Source organism: Excalfactoria chinensis, chromosome 23 (assembly GCF_039878825.1).
Source record: "Excalfactoria chinensis isolate bCotChi1 chromosome 23, bCotChi1.hap2, whole genome shotgun sequence".
Lineage (NCBI taxonomy): Eukaryota > Metazoa > Chordata > Aves > Galliformes > Phasianidae > Excalfactoria > Excalfactoria chinensis.
In genome coordinates, this window is record NC_092847.1 from 3,913,442 (window position 1) to 3,925,506 (window position 12,065).

At 59.3% G+C, this 12,065-nt stretch overlaps 1 protein-coding gene across 1 annotated transcript; it reads left to right on the forward strand.

Moving 5' to 3' along the window:
- Positions 1–1,066: 1,066 nt before the first annotated feature.
- MDFI (MyoD family inhibitor) lies at positions 1,067–11,332 on the forward strand. Its single transcript, XM_072356157.1, has 5 exons — positions 1,067–1,198; positions 1,571–1,624; positions 7,325–7,465; positions 9,842–10,087; positions 10,362–11,332. Exons 2-5 carry the CDS (start codon positions 1,576–1,578, stop codon positions 10,616–10,618), a joined length of 693 nt encoding a protein of 230 aa, XP_072212258.1. The 5' UTR covers positions 1,067–1,198; positions 1,571–1,575; the 3' UTR covers positions 10,619–11,332.
- Positions 11,333–12,065: the final 733 nt, after the last annotated feature.

The following is a 12,065-nucleotide window of genomic DNA, read 5'->3' on the forward strand; positions in this document are numbered from 1 at the left end:
CCGTGTGATATGAGCACAGCCACTCCACAATCTTCTGTGAATGTGGGTCAGTGAAGTCCCACACCCTCACCAAATCACGTCACAGTCCCACAGTGCTCGGGGCTGGGTTACACTCACTGCAGGACCCGCTTGGTACAGCACAGTGCCCACACACCCCCTCCTGTTGCTGCAGCACGATGCCAGAACTGCTCAGGGGAGCTTTCTTTGTAGGGGTCACCACTTGGTTTTATGGAGAACGCTCCCATCAGCGTGCTGGGCGCTCCGCGTTGCTGACTAATTGGTAACCCACAGCACAGAACTGCCCCGACTTGTTTGCACGCCCTCCTGCTCCGCTGCATCCGCTGCAACGAGGACAGCCCCATCCTTCTCTCCAGGGCTCCTCATGCTGGGACGGAGCACCAGGGCTGCCCTACCTGGGGTCACACCGCCCCACAGCCCCACAGCAAGGGGTGATCTGTGCAGGGCCCTTCACGGGGTGTGAGCTGATGGATGCTGGCGGTGACGTTCTGGACCCATCTCTGCAACACAGAGCCTGCAGCAAGGAGGGCTGGGGCTGGGCCGCCGTGGGCTCGCGCTTGCCAAAATCCCCCCTGAATGAAGGTGGGCTGCAGTTTCAACACCCCATTGGGAAGAGGCAGCACAGAGGCATCGGGACAGAGGAGAGAACATCAGCCTGGTGCTCAGCATCACTGAGGCAGCACAGAGATGGGATGTGCCCTGCCAAAGCTCGCGGGGAGCCCTGAGGCACCAGGAGCAGGTACCTTGCGGCAAAGGGACCTGGGTGGTGGAAGAGGGGAGGGTACGGAGCTGCTTTTCCGGGCTGTATCCAACCTCTGGTTGTGGGGTCAGGAGGGGGAGAGGCTTCACCCGACACCCGGAGGAAAGGGCTGCCCGCCTCCCCCCCCCCCACGAGGAACGCGCCCCGGCGTTGCGTGCGGGGCGGTGGGAGGGGGAGAACTCTGACCGCGGACCCCACCTGGGGAAACTGAGGGGGAGGGGCGGGGGCTCTCGGGCCCCTCCTCCCTACGGCCCTCCTCTCCGTCCAACGCGGAGCCGGAGGCGCAGCGCAGCCCGAGAGACCCCCGGGAGCCGGGAATCCTCCGCCTTCCCCCCCTTCCTTCCTCCCCGTTCCGCTCCATCCCCCAAAAGAAACTTTCCTCCCCTCCTCCTCGGCGCAGCGCTTCGGCGGACGCGGGCGGTTGTTTGTTTGTTTGTTTGTTTGTTCTTTTTCTTCTGCTTTTTTAAGGAATTGGGGGAAAAAAGAAAAAGAAAGAAAAAGTTTAACAAAAAGAAAGAAAGCAAGAAAGCAACCACAGCCCCGGGCGGCCGTCGGGCCGGCAGCGCTTTGCGCGGGGCGATGCGCGGGGGGGACTGTGCGGGACGGAGGGGGCGGGCGCGGGGCTGAGCGCTGCGCGGAGCTGCGGGGCCCAGGTGAGCCCTGAAGGGAAGGGGGGGGGGAGGACGGTGTCCGTCTGTCTGCCCGGCTCTGTCCGTCCGCCCGCCGGCTGTCTGCCCCGCGGTGGGTTCCGTCTGTCCGTGTGTCCGCACTGAGCCGTCTGTCCCACCGCAGCGCCGATGTCCCGGCAGAGCCGCCCGGAGCCGCGACGCGCCGATCCGCCGCCAGGTACCGGAGCGTGGGGGGGGAGGAGGAGCGGAATGGACCGAGGGGGGCGATGTATGTGCGTGGTGCCGGGTGTGGGTACGTGTCTTGGGGGTCTGATGAGGGGGGTCGCGTGTGCGTGGCTGTGGGTGTGAGTGCACGGCTGGGGGTGTCGGGGGGTCGGCGTGTTTGTGCGTGGAGCTGACCGTGTGTGGATGACATGGGGGGTCCTGGGGGGGAATGGGAGTGCTTGGGGGGGGGCTGGAGCTGCGTGGCTCAGGGAGGGGCGTCTTGTTGGGGGGCTGCCTGGGCTTGGAGGTGTGTGAGAGGTTGGGGGTGGGGGGAGGTGACGGGGGTTCTTGGCAGGGAGGGCTGCGTGTGTGCCGGGCTGGCAGTGCGCGGTGCGGGGGATTCGGGCCCGGGGCGCGCAGCTGTGTGCGTGGCTGTGTGTGCGTGCACACGGCTGTGTGTGTGCACGGCTATGGGGGGCGGGGGGGGGATGAGGCCTTTTCCAGGAAGGCCGCAGTGTGTGCGTGCACGGCCGCGTGTTGCGGTGCCCGTGTGCGTGTGTGCGCGCCTGGCGCGGTGTGAGCGCAGCTGATGCCGTGAGCCTCTGGGGAGCGCAGCGCAAACTTTGCAGCGATCCCTGCGACTTGGCCGCACGGGACGACAGGGCCAGCGAGAGCTGAAGGGGTTAAAACCATCCCCGGTTTCAGGCACTGAAAGTCCCTGCAGTGACAGAAAATTGCTGGGGCAGGTTGGAGGGAGAAGGGGGCTGTGACACCCCCAGTGTGTGCACAAGAGGGGCCATGTCCACCTCCGAGTGAGCTCCAGAAGTGGCTGTGCTGCTGTAGGCTGAGTGCTGGGAGCTGTGTGGTGTCATGTGGGCACAGGGACACAGAGCCCAGGCTGCATGCAGCTGGATCGCTGCTTGTTGCCTTTGGCCCCCAGGCACGGCTGGGCCTGAGTGCTGGAGAATGCATCCTCTTGTTCTCTCCTCCTGCTTCTCCTGCTGGATGCTGCGTTCTTGGCCGAGCTCTTGGTGCTGCTCTGTGCTGTCGGACCTGGACTTCCCACTGCACTGCACCAGCGTCGGCTTCTTGCACACACGGCTGGCTTTTGGTGAGCGCTGAATGGACGGTCAGTCAGCACTCAGTGTTTCTGGGCTGTGTGACGTTGCAGTGCAGAGGCGTTATCTCCTGGGCACTTTCCAGGGCCCTGTTGTGCTGCACAGAGCCTGGGAATTTCTGCTCATCTCCTTTTCCCGCGCTCCGCAGATGAAAGCAGATCGTTTGGTAGCACTGAGCCTGAGGAGTAAATGGGAGCAGAGTGGTGTGGCAGCGCTGTGGGCAGAGCTGGGATGGCACTGCCACGCTCAGCCTCATTTCTGTGCTCTGAGTTCATCTCCTGCCATCTCTGGTGCCCACAGCCTCCTCCTGGCCGGGGCTGCCCAGCCCTGAAACAGCCACAGGTGGTTTATAGAGGAGCCTTGGAGAGAAAAGGCAATTGTTTATGTGAAGCATGTGGGGCATAACTGTGTTCTGGAGGAATTAGAGCCCCCAAAAAAAGAAAAGAGAAAGGGAGGGATGGGGCAGTGCTCGCCTGTTTGGCCACTTTTGGTGCCAGGGCTGCAGTGTGTTCTCCCTAAGGGCTGCCCTACCAGCAGTGGGTTTGCTGTTTCCAGGAGTGATGACTGGAATGTGTGATGGGCACCAGCTTAAAACGTGCTGGTAGATCTGAAAGGTGCCGTACGACTGCAAGTTATTACTCTTGTTCATAACGATGTCCACCAGCTCACATTTATCTGCTCTTCAATTAACTTTCTTTTAAGGACTCTCAGCAGGTTAGAAAGACACAAATTTTCCCTGGCAGAACCTGTGCTGCTTTGACCCCATAAGGTTACACAATTACTGTACTGGCACGGTCCTTAATTAGACTCTCCATAATTTCCCCAGCCCGGCCGTGAGGCTCATTGCTCTGAAATTCCCAGGATCTCCTTGGATCTGACAGGCACAACTTTACCCACTTTCCAGGCTTCTTGTCCTTAAGGACACCTGGCACATTGCAGGACCTCTTCCTGCAGCCTTCCCATCCTATCAGGCTTCCAAGTCCCCTTGGCCAGCTTGGTTGGGCGCTAGCAGCTCCTTGACGTGGTGCTCCTCGATGTCAACAGGTGTTGACTCAACCCCGGGCTGTCCAGGACTGAGCCCTCCATGAGGGTCTGAGGTGGTCAGTGCATCCTTTGCAGGAGCAGTTGGGTCAGAGGGGACCTTTGGGTGCTGGGGTTTGTAGGGACATCCAGAGTCTGTGCCCCAAACCTGGAGTGGGGTTTGGTGGCTGGACGAGCTCTGTGGAGCTGTGGTTTCAGCCCCTGCCCTGCACCAGGATGGACACAGGTCCAGCCTACCCGAAATTCCTCTCTCCCTACCCACCCAATGGCTATAAATAACAAATAATAACAACTCCCAGGCTGGCAAAAAACCCATCTGGGGTTTTGTGGGTTTTTGTGCTTTGTTTTGCTTTTTGCATTTAGGAAGTAACTTTTCATAGAAACCAATAGTGGCTGTTTGGTTTGGGTTTTTTTTTAACGGATTCCTCATAGTCCCAGCAGCAAAGTGTTATCACAGAGCACGGCCCAGGTGAGCAGGGAGGAAATACTTGCCAGGACCGAGCTGGGACTGGAGCTGGGCTGGATGGAGCTGGGACTTGCTTGGGAGCAGGGCAGCTTGTGGGCATTGCTCGTCCCTTCCCTCACAACCTCCTCTTCCTTTCTCTGAATATCATTGAACTGCTTTAGTGCATTAATTTCAGACTGAATGTAAATAAGCCATTTGGATTCCTCCCAGCTGAGCAGACTTTCAGACCAGAATTGTTCTTTCCTCCAGCCTGGCTCGCAGGATTGGAAGAGTTTGCTTCAGTGCTGTCTCTCCTGCACTTGAAACCACTTAATCAAGCTCTAGGATATCCCTTGAGTAGGTCAGACAGGCACCTGATTGGGCCAGGCAGCCTGTATGGGAAAACCAAGCAAGATTACGCACTCATTTTATCTGCACAGAAAAGATTAGAAAGCTCCCAAACTAAATATCACCACAAGGTAGCGTGTTGGTGGTGGCGAACGCCTTGCTCAGCTGCCTCTGTTTGTGTCTCCATCCAATGCGGTCCTTCCCGGACCGACCGTTCCTGGGAGACTAAAAGAGAGGGGAAGGAGACGTGGGACTCCTGACTCGTGTCAGTGGAGATGTGGGCCATAGCCCTGCACGTGGATCCAGATGTGTGCCTCTCTCCTGCCCCTGTATTCCTCCTGTGGCCAAAGCAGCGCTGGGGCGGAGGAGAACCAGCTCATCCCTCACATCCAGCTCCAGCTGAGGAGTCCCAAGCGGGAGCCATGGGAAAACCTGGGAGAGTCTGACCCCAAAGCATGCCTTCAGCATCGTGTCTTCCCACATCCTCCTCGCCTTCCAGCTGGGGGCCGCATGGAGGGGACAGTCTGTGGGTCCTTGCGGTCAGCCAGAGCCCCACTGGGTGCAGCAAGGCCGTGCTGACGGCAGCAGTGCTCCTGTTTGTGCTGCTGACACACCACTATTTCCTCTTGTTTGTTCAGGGCTTTGCAGATGGGTCAGCTCAGTCCTGAATGCAACAGGGAGCACAGCATCCCTCCTGCCCTAAGCATGCAGGCTTCTGCCCCTCATCAGCACAAAGCTGGTGGTGCAGCACACCCTCCTGCTGCTCCTTTCCCTGTGATCCCAGCTCCGTTGACACGTTTTGCTTTACAGCAGTGTTGCAAGACACGCAGTGAAAGGCCATGAGACAGTCTGGCTTTCTTGCTTCTTTCAGCTCCTTCCCCTTCTCCCTCCATTCTCAGTCCCTGTGCTGTTTGGAGCTCTGTGGTGTCCTGGGGCTGCTACAGTGGGCGAGTTCTGACTTTGCAAATGGGGAGAGCAGTCAGAAGAGCTGGGAGTGAGCATCGCTCAGCCTTGGCAGCCTGGAGGCAAAGATGAGGAGCTCCACATCCCTCTGCCTTCCTAATCCCTTGCAGCTTACAGCAGTGCTGTGATTTACCGAAGCCTGACTTAGGCTTCCAGCTTCCAACACTTCATCATCTCTGTTCTCAGGAAGCATCGCCCTGTGCCGCGCTGTCTGTTGTTTCTCCCTTGTGTTTGGCACAGGGCTGTGCAGATGCTGTGATAGCACTGGGGCGTCCTCGTGCTCCTCGTGGGGCAGCAGGGCTGTGTGCAGGACAGGAGCAGCTTACCCAGATCTCTCTCCCTCCTATTTCTGTCTCTCCTGGGCAGCTTGTCCCAGTGGGCGTTGATTTAATTGCCATCTTCCTCTGCCGCTGTGGCTGTGTGTGAGAGCTCATGTTGTACAGGGTAACAATGCAGGTGCAGCAGAAAGCTTCTCCAAAGTGATGCTCGGTGCCTTGATCCCCTTCCCATGCCCTTCAGCCACAGCTCTGATTGCTCAGCTCTGGCTCAGAGCTCCATGTGGGGCTGCCCATCCATCGGGGTGTCAGTGTTTGCTTCCCACAGGCGTTGGCCAAGTCCCACGGCTGAGTCAGTCTGGCCCAGGTCAGGACACGACAGAGGACGTGGCTGCAGCCGCGGGGGTTGTTACTCACCTTTAGACCACGCCTGTGCACAAACCCAGAAGCATGGGGCAGCCTGCTGCCTCTGTTTCACCCTGAACTCTCACAGCAACATGGGAACCAGTTTCCCGTGCTCCTTTCTGGGCCGTGCTGCTTCCGCTCCATTTGGGTTTCGGAGCCAAACTGCAGAACTCAGCTGGAGCTGCTGCATTTCCCCTTGGGTGAGCATCAGAATCACCACATCACTGCCAGCTGCATGCATCCCCTCCTGCCCACCCCGGGCTGGGGGTTTGCCCCCACCTCCCTTGTAGGGCCTCTTGCTATAGTCCCTGTAATGACGCAGGTGAAGTCTGCCCGGCTCCAGCTTGTAGAACCTCTTGTTGCACTGAGCGTAACGAGGTGGCTGAAGGGCTCACTCTGCCCCCCCACCCCTGCCTTCCTGCATGTAGGACCTCTTGTTATAGCCAGGGAAATTACAGCTGTGTGGTCTCCCTCCCTTTGCCCAAGCTATAATTTAGGGTTATATAAAGTGCAGTCCAGCCCCTGTTGTGCAAGCAGCTGCTATTCCTGTGCCGGGGAGGAGGAGGGGGCTCTGCAGCCCCTCAGTCACCCACTGGGGAGTGATCCCCACACCCAGCTGAGATTCTGCAGGGAGATGTTTGGCACTGGGGTTTGTCCCCACAAAGCAGGTGAGGAGTTTGCTCATTTGGGATTTGGCTTGCAACAATTGGGGCTTCCCACAGGGGCTGCTCCTGTGCCAGAGCAAGGGGGATATAATGTGGGGTGGCTGGCAGAGCTCTTTTATAAGAATGGGGGGAAAAGCCTGACTGGAGGTGCTGGGTGTTGCTGCATCCCCTCTATTTACAGAGAGGGAATCTGAGACCTCAGGAGGGTTTTAGGAGGGTGCTCACAGACCTCTGGCATTGCAGGAGGGTAAGCAGTGCCATGCAACCCTAAATCCATTGCAGCTGTTTCCCCAGCTGTGCACTCTGGGCCAAAAAACAACAGCATCCAGTGGACGCGGCTTGTACCCTGAACAGAACCCTGCAGCATGATCCAGGGCTGTGGTTGCCCAGGGGGGCTGTGCTGGTGGCCATGACCCCCCCCAGGACACTCATCCCAACTTCTTTCTCTTGCAGAGCTGGGTGAGACCTCGCATCCTTCACCCGCAGCCCCCAAGAGTGAGAAGCCCTTGGATGATGCTGAGTCCCACACAGCGCTGCTCAACGGCACCGCAGCAGCCAAGACTGAGCTCGTGGGCACTCCCGAAGCTGTGACATGTGAGTGCTCCTTGGCAATGGCACTGGCAGCTCCCAGCATGGCTGCTGCCAATTAATAAGTGATGGTGCTCATTAACGAGGCAGGCAGTGGTGGGAAGCTATTGTCTCCATGCTCTGTTGGTGTGCCCTTGCTCTGTGCCCCGTTATGGGGTGGGGGGTTCAGCTCCCAGGCCACCCCTTTGCACACAGACACCCCCGTATGTTGGATGTGGGTGGGTCGGTGCTTCCCCCTGGGGGGAGCAGGGTGGAGATCAGGTTGTGAACAGTGAAATGGAGGCATTGCTGACCGGAGCAAGGAGAGCACACGTTTCCCCAGCCCCAGCACGAGTCTGCAAGCATCTGGGAGCTGGGCCGGCTGCCCACAGACATTCTGCACCTCTGAGTCACACCACAGCCACTGCACCCCGCACACTGCGGCCCCGCGCAGCCCCTTCCCCACCCTGTAGGGCCAAGGGGAGAAAGGCTGGGCCGGTGGGGGGGCAGGATGTGGGGCAACCCCCTCCTTCCCTCTGGTTCCTCAGCATTACCACCAGCAGCCCTGCTTGCAGCCCACTAATGCTGCTTTCAGTGCAGGGTCAAAGCGCAGCCCAGCCCTGCTGGTCACCCCACCTTGGGCACAGGCAGGAACTGCTGTGGGCTTGGCACCCATCCGGGGACATTGGCACCAGGGAACCTGAGCTGCTCCACAGAGCATCGCCCCGGTGTGAGACATCCCAGAGCTTCGTGTTGGATGCAGGCAGAGTCAGTGCAATGGGCTGCTCCTCACTGCACTGCCATCACCCTGCAGAGCATCACACACCACTGCACGGCCGCAGGTTGAAGGGCTGTCTCTCCAAAGAGCTCCTGAAGGCAATGCTGAGAGATGGAAGCTGTTTTTCTTAAGGAGAATTGGGGATTGCTGGCTGGCCCTCCCTGCTGCTCGCTGGAGTTGGAGCAAGATTTTGATTTACAAACAGTTTAATCTGAGGAATGCAGTGAAATGGAGAATGCCAAACCCAGCGATCTGCGGGCTGCTGTAAGCTGTGCTGCCTCAGAACAAAGCAGCAGGAGAAGCTGGGGGTGCAGGGAGAGCAGTGGGCAGAGGCGGCTGCACGGGGCTCTGTGTGCTCATCCCCCCCCATAGCTCCAGCCAGCCCTGGTGCCACTGTCCCTATGGGCTCCATGCATAGTGGTGGGACATCACTGTGTGCTCCTGTTCCCTTGGGATACCAAACCCCGGGACTTCAGGGGGTGGTGGGGCAAAGTCTCCCATTTTATCCATGATCCATTTGCCATTTACCTTTTCTGCCCTTCTCTCACCCCTCTTGTTTTCAGCCCGATCTTCCAGCTCAGCACTGGTTGCTGGAAGCTCTTCTCACCCGAATGCCCTTGCAGACTTCTGCAGCTCCCATTTTGGAAGCACCACAGACACACTCTTGTGGGTTTTGTGCCTCTATTTTTGCCAGTGCAAGAGAGGCAGTCATTGCTGGGGGGGAGGGGGGACCTAGACATGCCCCTCCTCCCATGGGTCCCCTCATGGCCACGCTGTGCAGAAAGCAGGTACTGTTCCCGGCAACCGGAGGTGCCTTTGCCCTCAAGCCTCCAGGCTGAATCATCCCTTGTTTACTGGAGCAGAAGAGGGAAATCAAAGCTTGGCAAAAGCTCCGCCAGTCCGGGCTGGGTCAGTGGCTTCAGTTGGCATTGCTGCAGCGGGGGTCATACACTGCAGCCCCCCCCTTCGAGCTGTTTCCAGCCCTCTCCTGACCACGCCGCTCTCACCGCACGTGGGGACGCGGCGCCGGGCAGGAGCACACAGCTGGAGGCTGATAGAGCAGATCTGCATTCCCTCCTCCGGCCGAGGAGTTCAGCCAGAGGCTGGGGAGCCCTTTCATTACGCAGCCGGGGTGATGAGCAGAGCTCCAGCTTCACCCTACCTGGCTCAGTAGAGGAGGATGGCCATGCAGCACATGGGCTGCGCTGCGGGATGGCGGCTGTGCCATTGAGTTTCTTTTGGTGGCAGCAGAGGCAGAGGTTTCTCTCCATGCCCTCCGTACCCCTGCTCACCTCCACCCCTCCTGCCTGTGCTGGCAGTGCTGGGCCCCCTCCTCAGCTCCTCTGCTGAGCTTTGGCAGTCGCACCACATCCTACAAGCCAAGACATTATTTCTTGCTCTTTTCTCATCCCTCCCTCTCTTTCTCTGACTTTGCCTCCTTCCTTCCAGCTTGAATCTCATTCCTCCTCCATCCTCCTGGACAGAGCTTTTGTCAGCATCACTACATCCCTCCTGCAATACCACGCCAGGGTCCCACATGCTGGCAGGGTCCGGAGGCTGGGACCTCATTTGTCTCTCAGCACAGCACTTCACAGACCAGCACTGACACCCTGCTCTCCCCCCAGGCCAGCCCCAGGTGCGAGCAGCCACGCAGGCCCCCGGCCCCTGCACCCACCTGCTGCAGAACGGGCCTGGACAAGGGCCAGATCCAGGTGGGAACACAGGGAATGGGGTCTTCCGCCCTCTGCCCAGCTCCCAGAAGCCTCACCGTAAGCTGCAGCCCCACCACTCCATCAACAGCCAGAGCAGCAAGAAGAGCAAGGGCAGCTCCAAGTCGGCTTCATCCCACATCCCTATTGAGGCGCAGGAAGGTACCGGCTCTCTCCAAGGGGGGTTTTCTTTGCCGTGGCCCCATATCCCATGGGGTATCTCATGTAGCATCATCCCAGCTCACCAGGACCCTGAAGCTGGGCAGCAGCCATGCTCCCCTCATGTCTCAGGCACTGAGGGAGCAGTGCGTGGCTCCCAGCCCCATCCCACCCCCTCCCTTAGTTCCCAGTTTTCATCCTTTGGGGTCTGAGCATCCGTTCACCAGCCCAGCACTGGTATCACTCCTCCTGCCCACTCTCTGATGTTCCCTTGCAGACTGCTGCGTCCACTGCATCCTATCCTGCCTCTTCTGCGAGTTCCTGACCCTCTGCAACATCGTGCTGGACTGCGCCACCTGCGGCTCCTGCACCTCCGAGGACTCCTGCATCTGCTGCTGCTGCTGCAACTCGGGCGAGTGTGCGGACTGCGACCTGCCCTGCGACATGGACTGCGGCATCATCGACGCCTGCTGCGAGTCGGCCGACTGCCTGGAGATCTGCATGGAGTGCTGCGGGCTCTGCTTCTCCTCCTGAGAGCCAGATCTGGGGGGAGGGGACCGTTCCCATCCCCTCCTGCGGGTCCCCCAGGAGGCAGTATGGAAACCCAGGTGTGAAATGCCAAAAGACGGAGCCTGGTGAGGAAGGAGAACGCTACTCCCTGCTGCAAACCCCATCCTCGGAGCTGGTGAGCCTGCTAGATCCTGCCTGGGGAAGTTTGACTCAGCAGGGCTGGGGACAGCCATAGCGCTCTACCTCTTCCCCACACCCGGGGCTCACGGAGCATCCTGCCACCTGAGCCGAGCGCAGGAGCTCCCACCCCGCACCATCCAGGACACTGCCCCAGGTGCTGTGCCATGCTTTGCGGTGGCCCAGGGCATCCTCACTTCTTGGATCCAGCAAGGCTGGGTGCAGCAGATCCTTCCACCCCACAGAGATGCCCTCTGGCAGCCAGGCTGTGTGGGTGGGCGCAGCCCCCAGCCCCTCCTCGGTGCTGACATTGGCAGCCAAGTGCAATAACCAGCCTGCAGTGGGGTTCTCCTGCAGCCAAGTGCCTTTGTCCCCACCTGCTCTCTTCCTGCAGGACTGGAGCAGCCGTGCAAGCTGTGACCAACCCCAAGTGCATCCCTCACTGGGCACCTTGGTGCAAAATGACCCCCAGCAGCTGCTGGCTCCCATCCCATCACCCTGGAGACAGGGCTTGTGACTGGGGGAAGGTGGAGAACACCTGTTGGAGGGCTGGGGAGAAGGGGAGGGAGAAGAAGTGTCATGATATTATTATTGTTATTTTGTCTTTGGTCCCTTTTGTTACCGTAAATAAAGGTCTTTCGTCATTTCTGAATAAGGGCTGCTGCATCACCTCGTGTGCCCGAGGAGTGGCAGTTCACAGCCACACTGCGACACCTGTCCCCACATCCTGCTGCAGGGCATGGGGGCCTGCAGGGCTTTATCTTGGCTCTGGGGCCATGAGGTGGCTCAACAGCAGCCCTGGAGCTCTCCTGTCCTCTGCCTCTCGCTTCACCTCTGTCACAGAGACATTATGTCCCTAAAAGGAGGGAATAAATGATGCAGATTCCCGGCTGCAGGGCTGGGCGGGCACAGCCTGGGGTTTGCATGGTGCTGTGGGTGTCCACAGGCGGCAGAGTTTGGTGGTTCGGTTTCTCCTGTGCCACCTCTCAGCCCTGCTGAGGGACTGCCAAACATGCTACGCCATGCTGTGCCATGCCCGGAGATCGGCTTGGGGTCCCCACCCCCCCCCAACGAGGCTGCAGGCTGGGCTGAAGTTGAGCAAGGAGAAAAAAATGCTTTAAAATCGAGGCCAAATGGGTCAGTTGGTCACAGTGACACAGGCTGGTTCGGGATCTGGGCTGCCTGCCCTCCGGGGCTGCAGCTCAGCCCTTCATCCTATTTTTAGTGGTGAGCGGAAGGCAGTCGCAGCCCAGTGCTGGGCAAGTGCACAGCGGGGAGGAGGAGGATGCGAGCA

What these genes read in the sequence shown, in the direction of transcription:
- MDFI (XM_072356157.1), top strand. Translation starts at nt 1,576, where the DNA reads ATGTCCCGGCAGAGCCGCCCGGAGCCGCGACGCGCCGATCCGCCGCCA. An exon ending in CACTCCCGAAGCTGTGACAT is followed by an intron (nt 7,466 to 9,841) that starts GTGAGTGCTCCT and finishes CTCTCCCCCCAG; the next exon opens with GCCAGCCCCAGGTGCGAGCA. An exon ending in CCCTATTGAGGCGCAGGAAG is followed by an intron (nt 10,088 to 10,361) that starts GTACCGGCTCTC and finishes GTTCCCTTGCAG; the next exon opens with ACTGCTGCGTCCACTGCATC.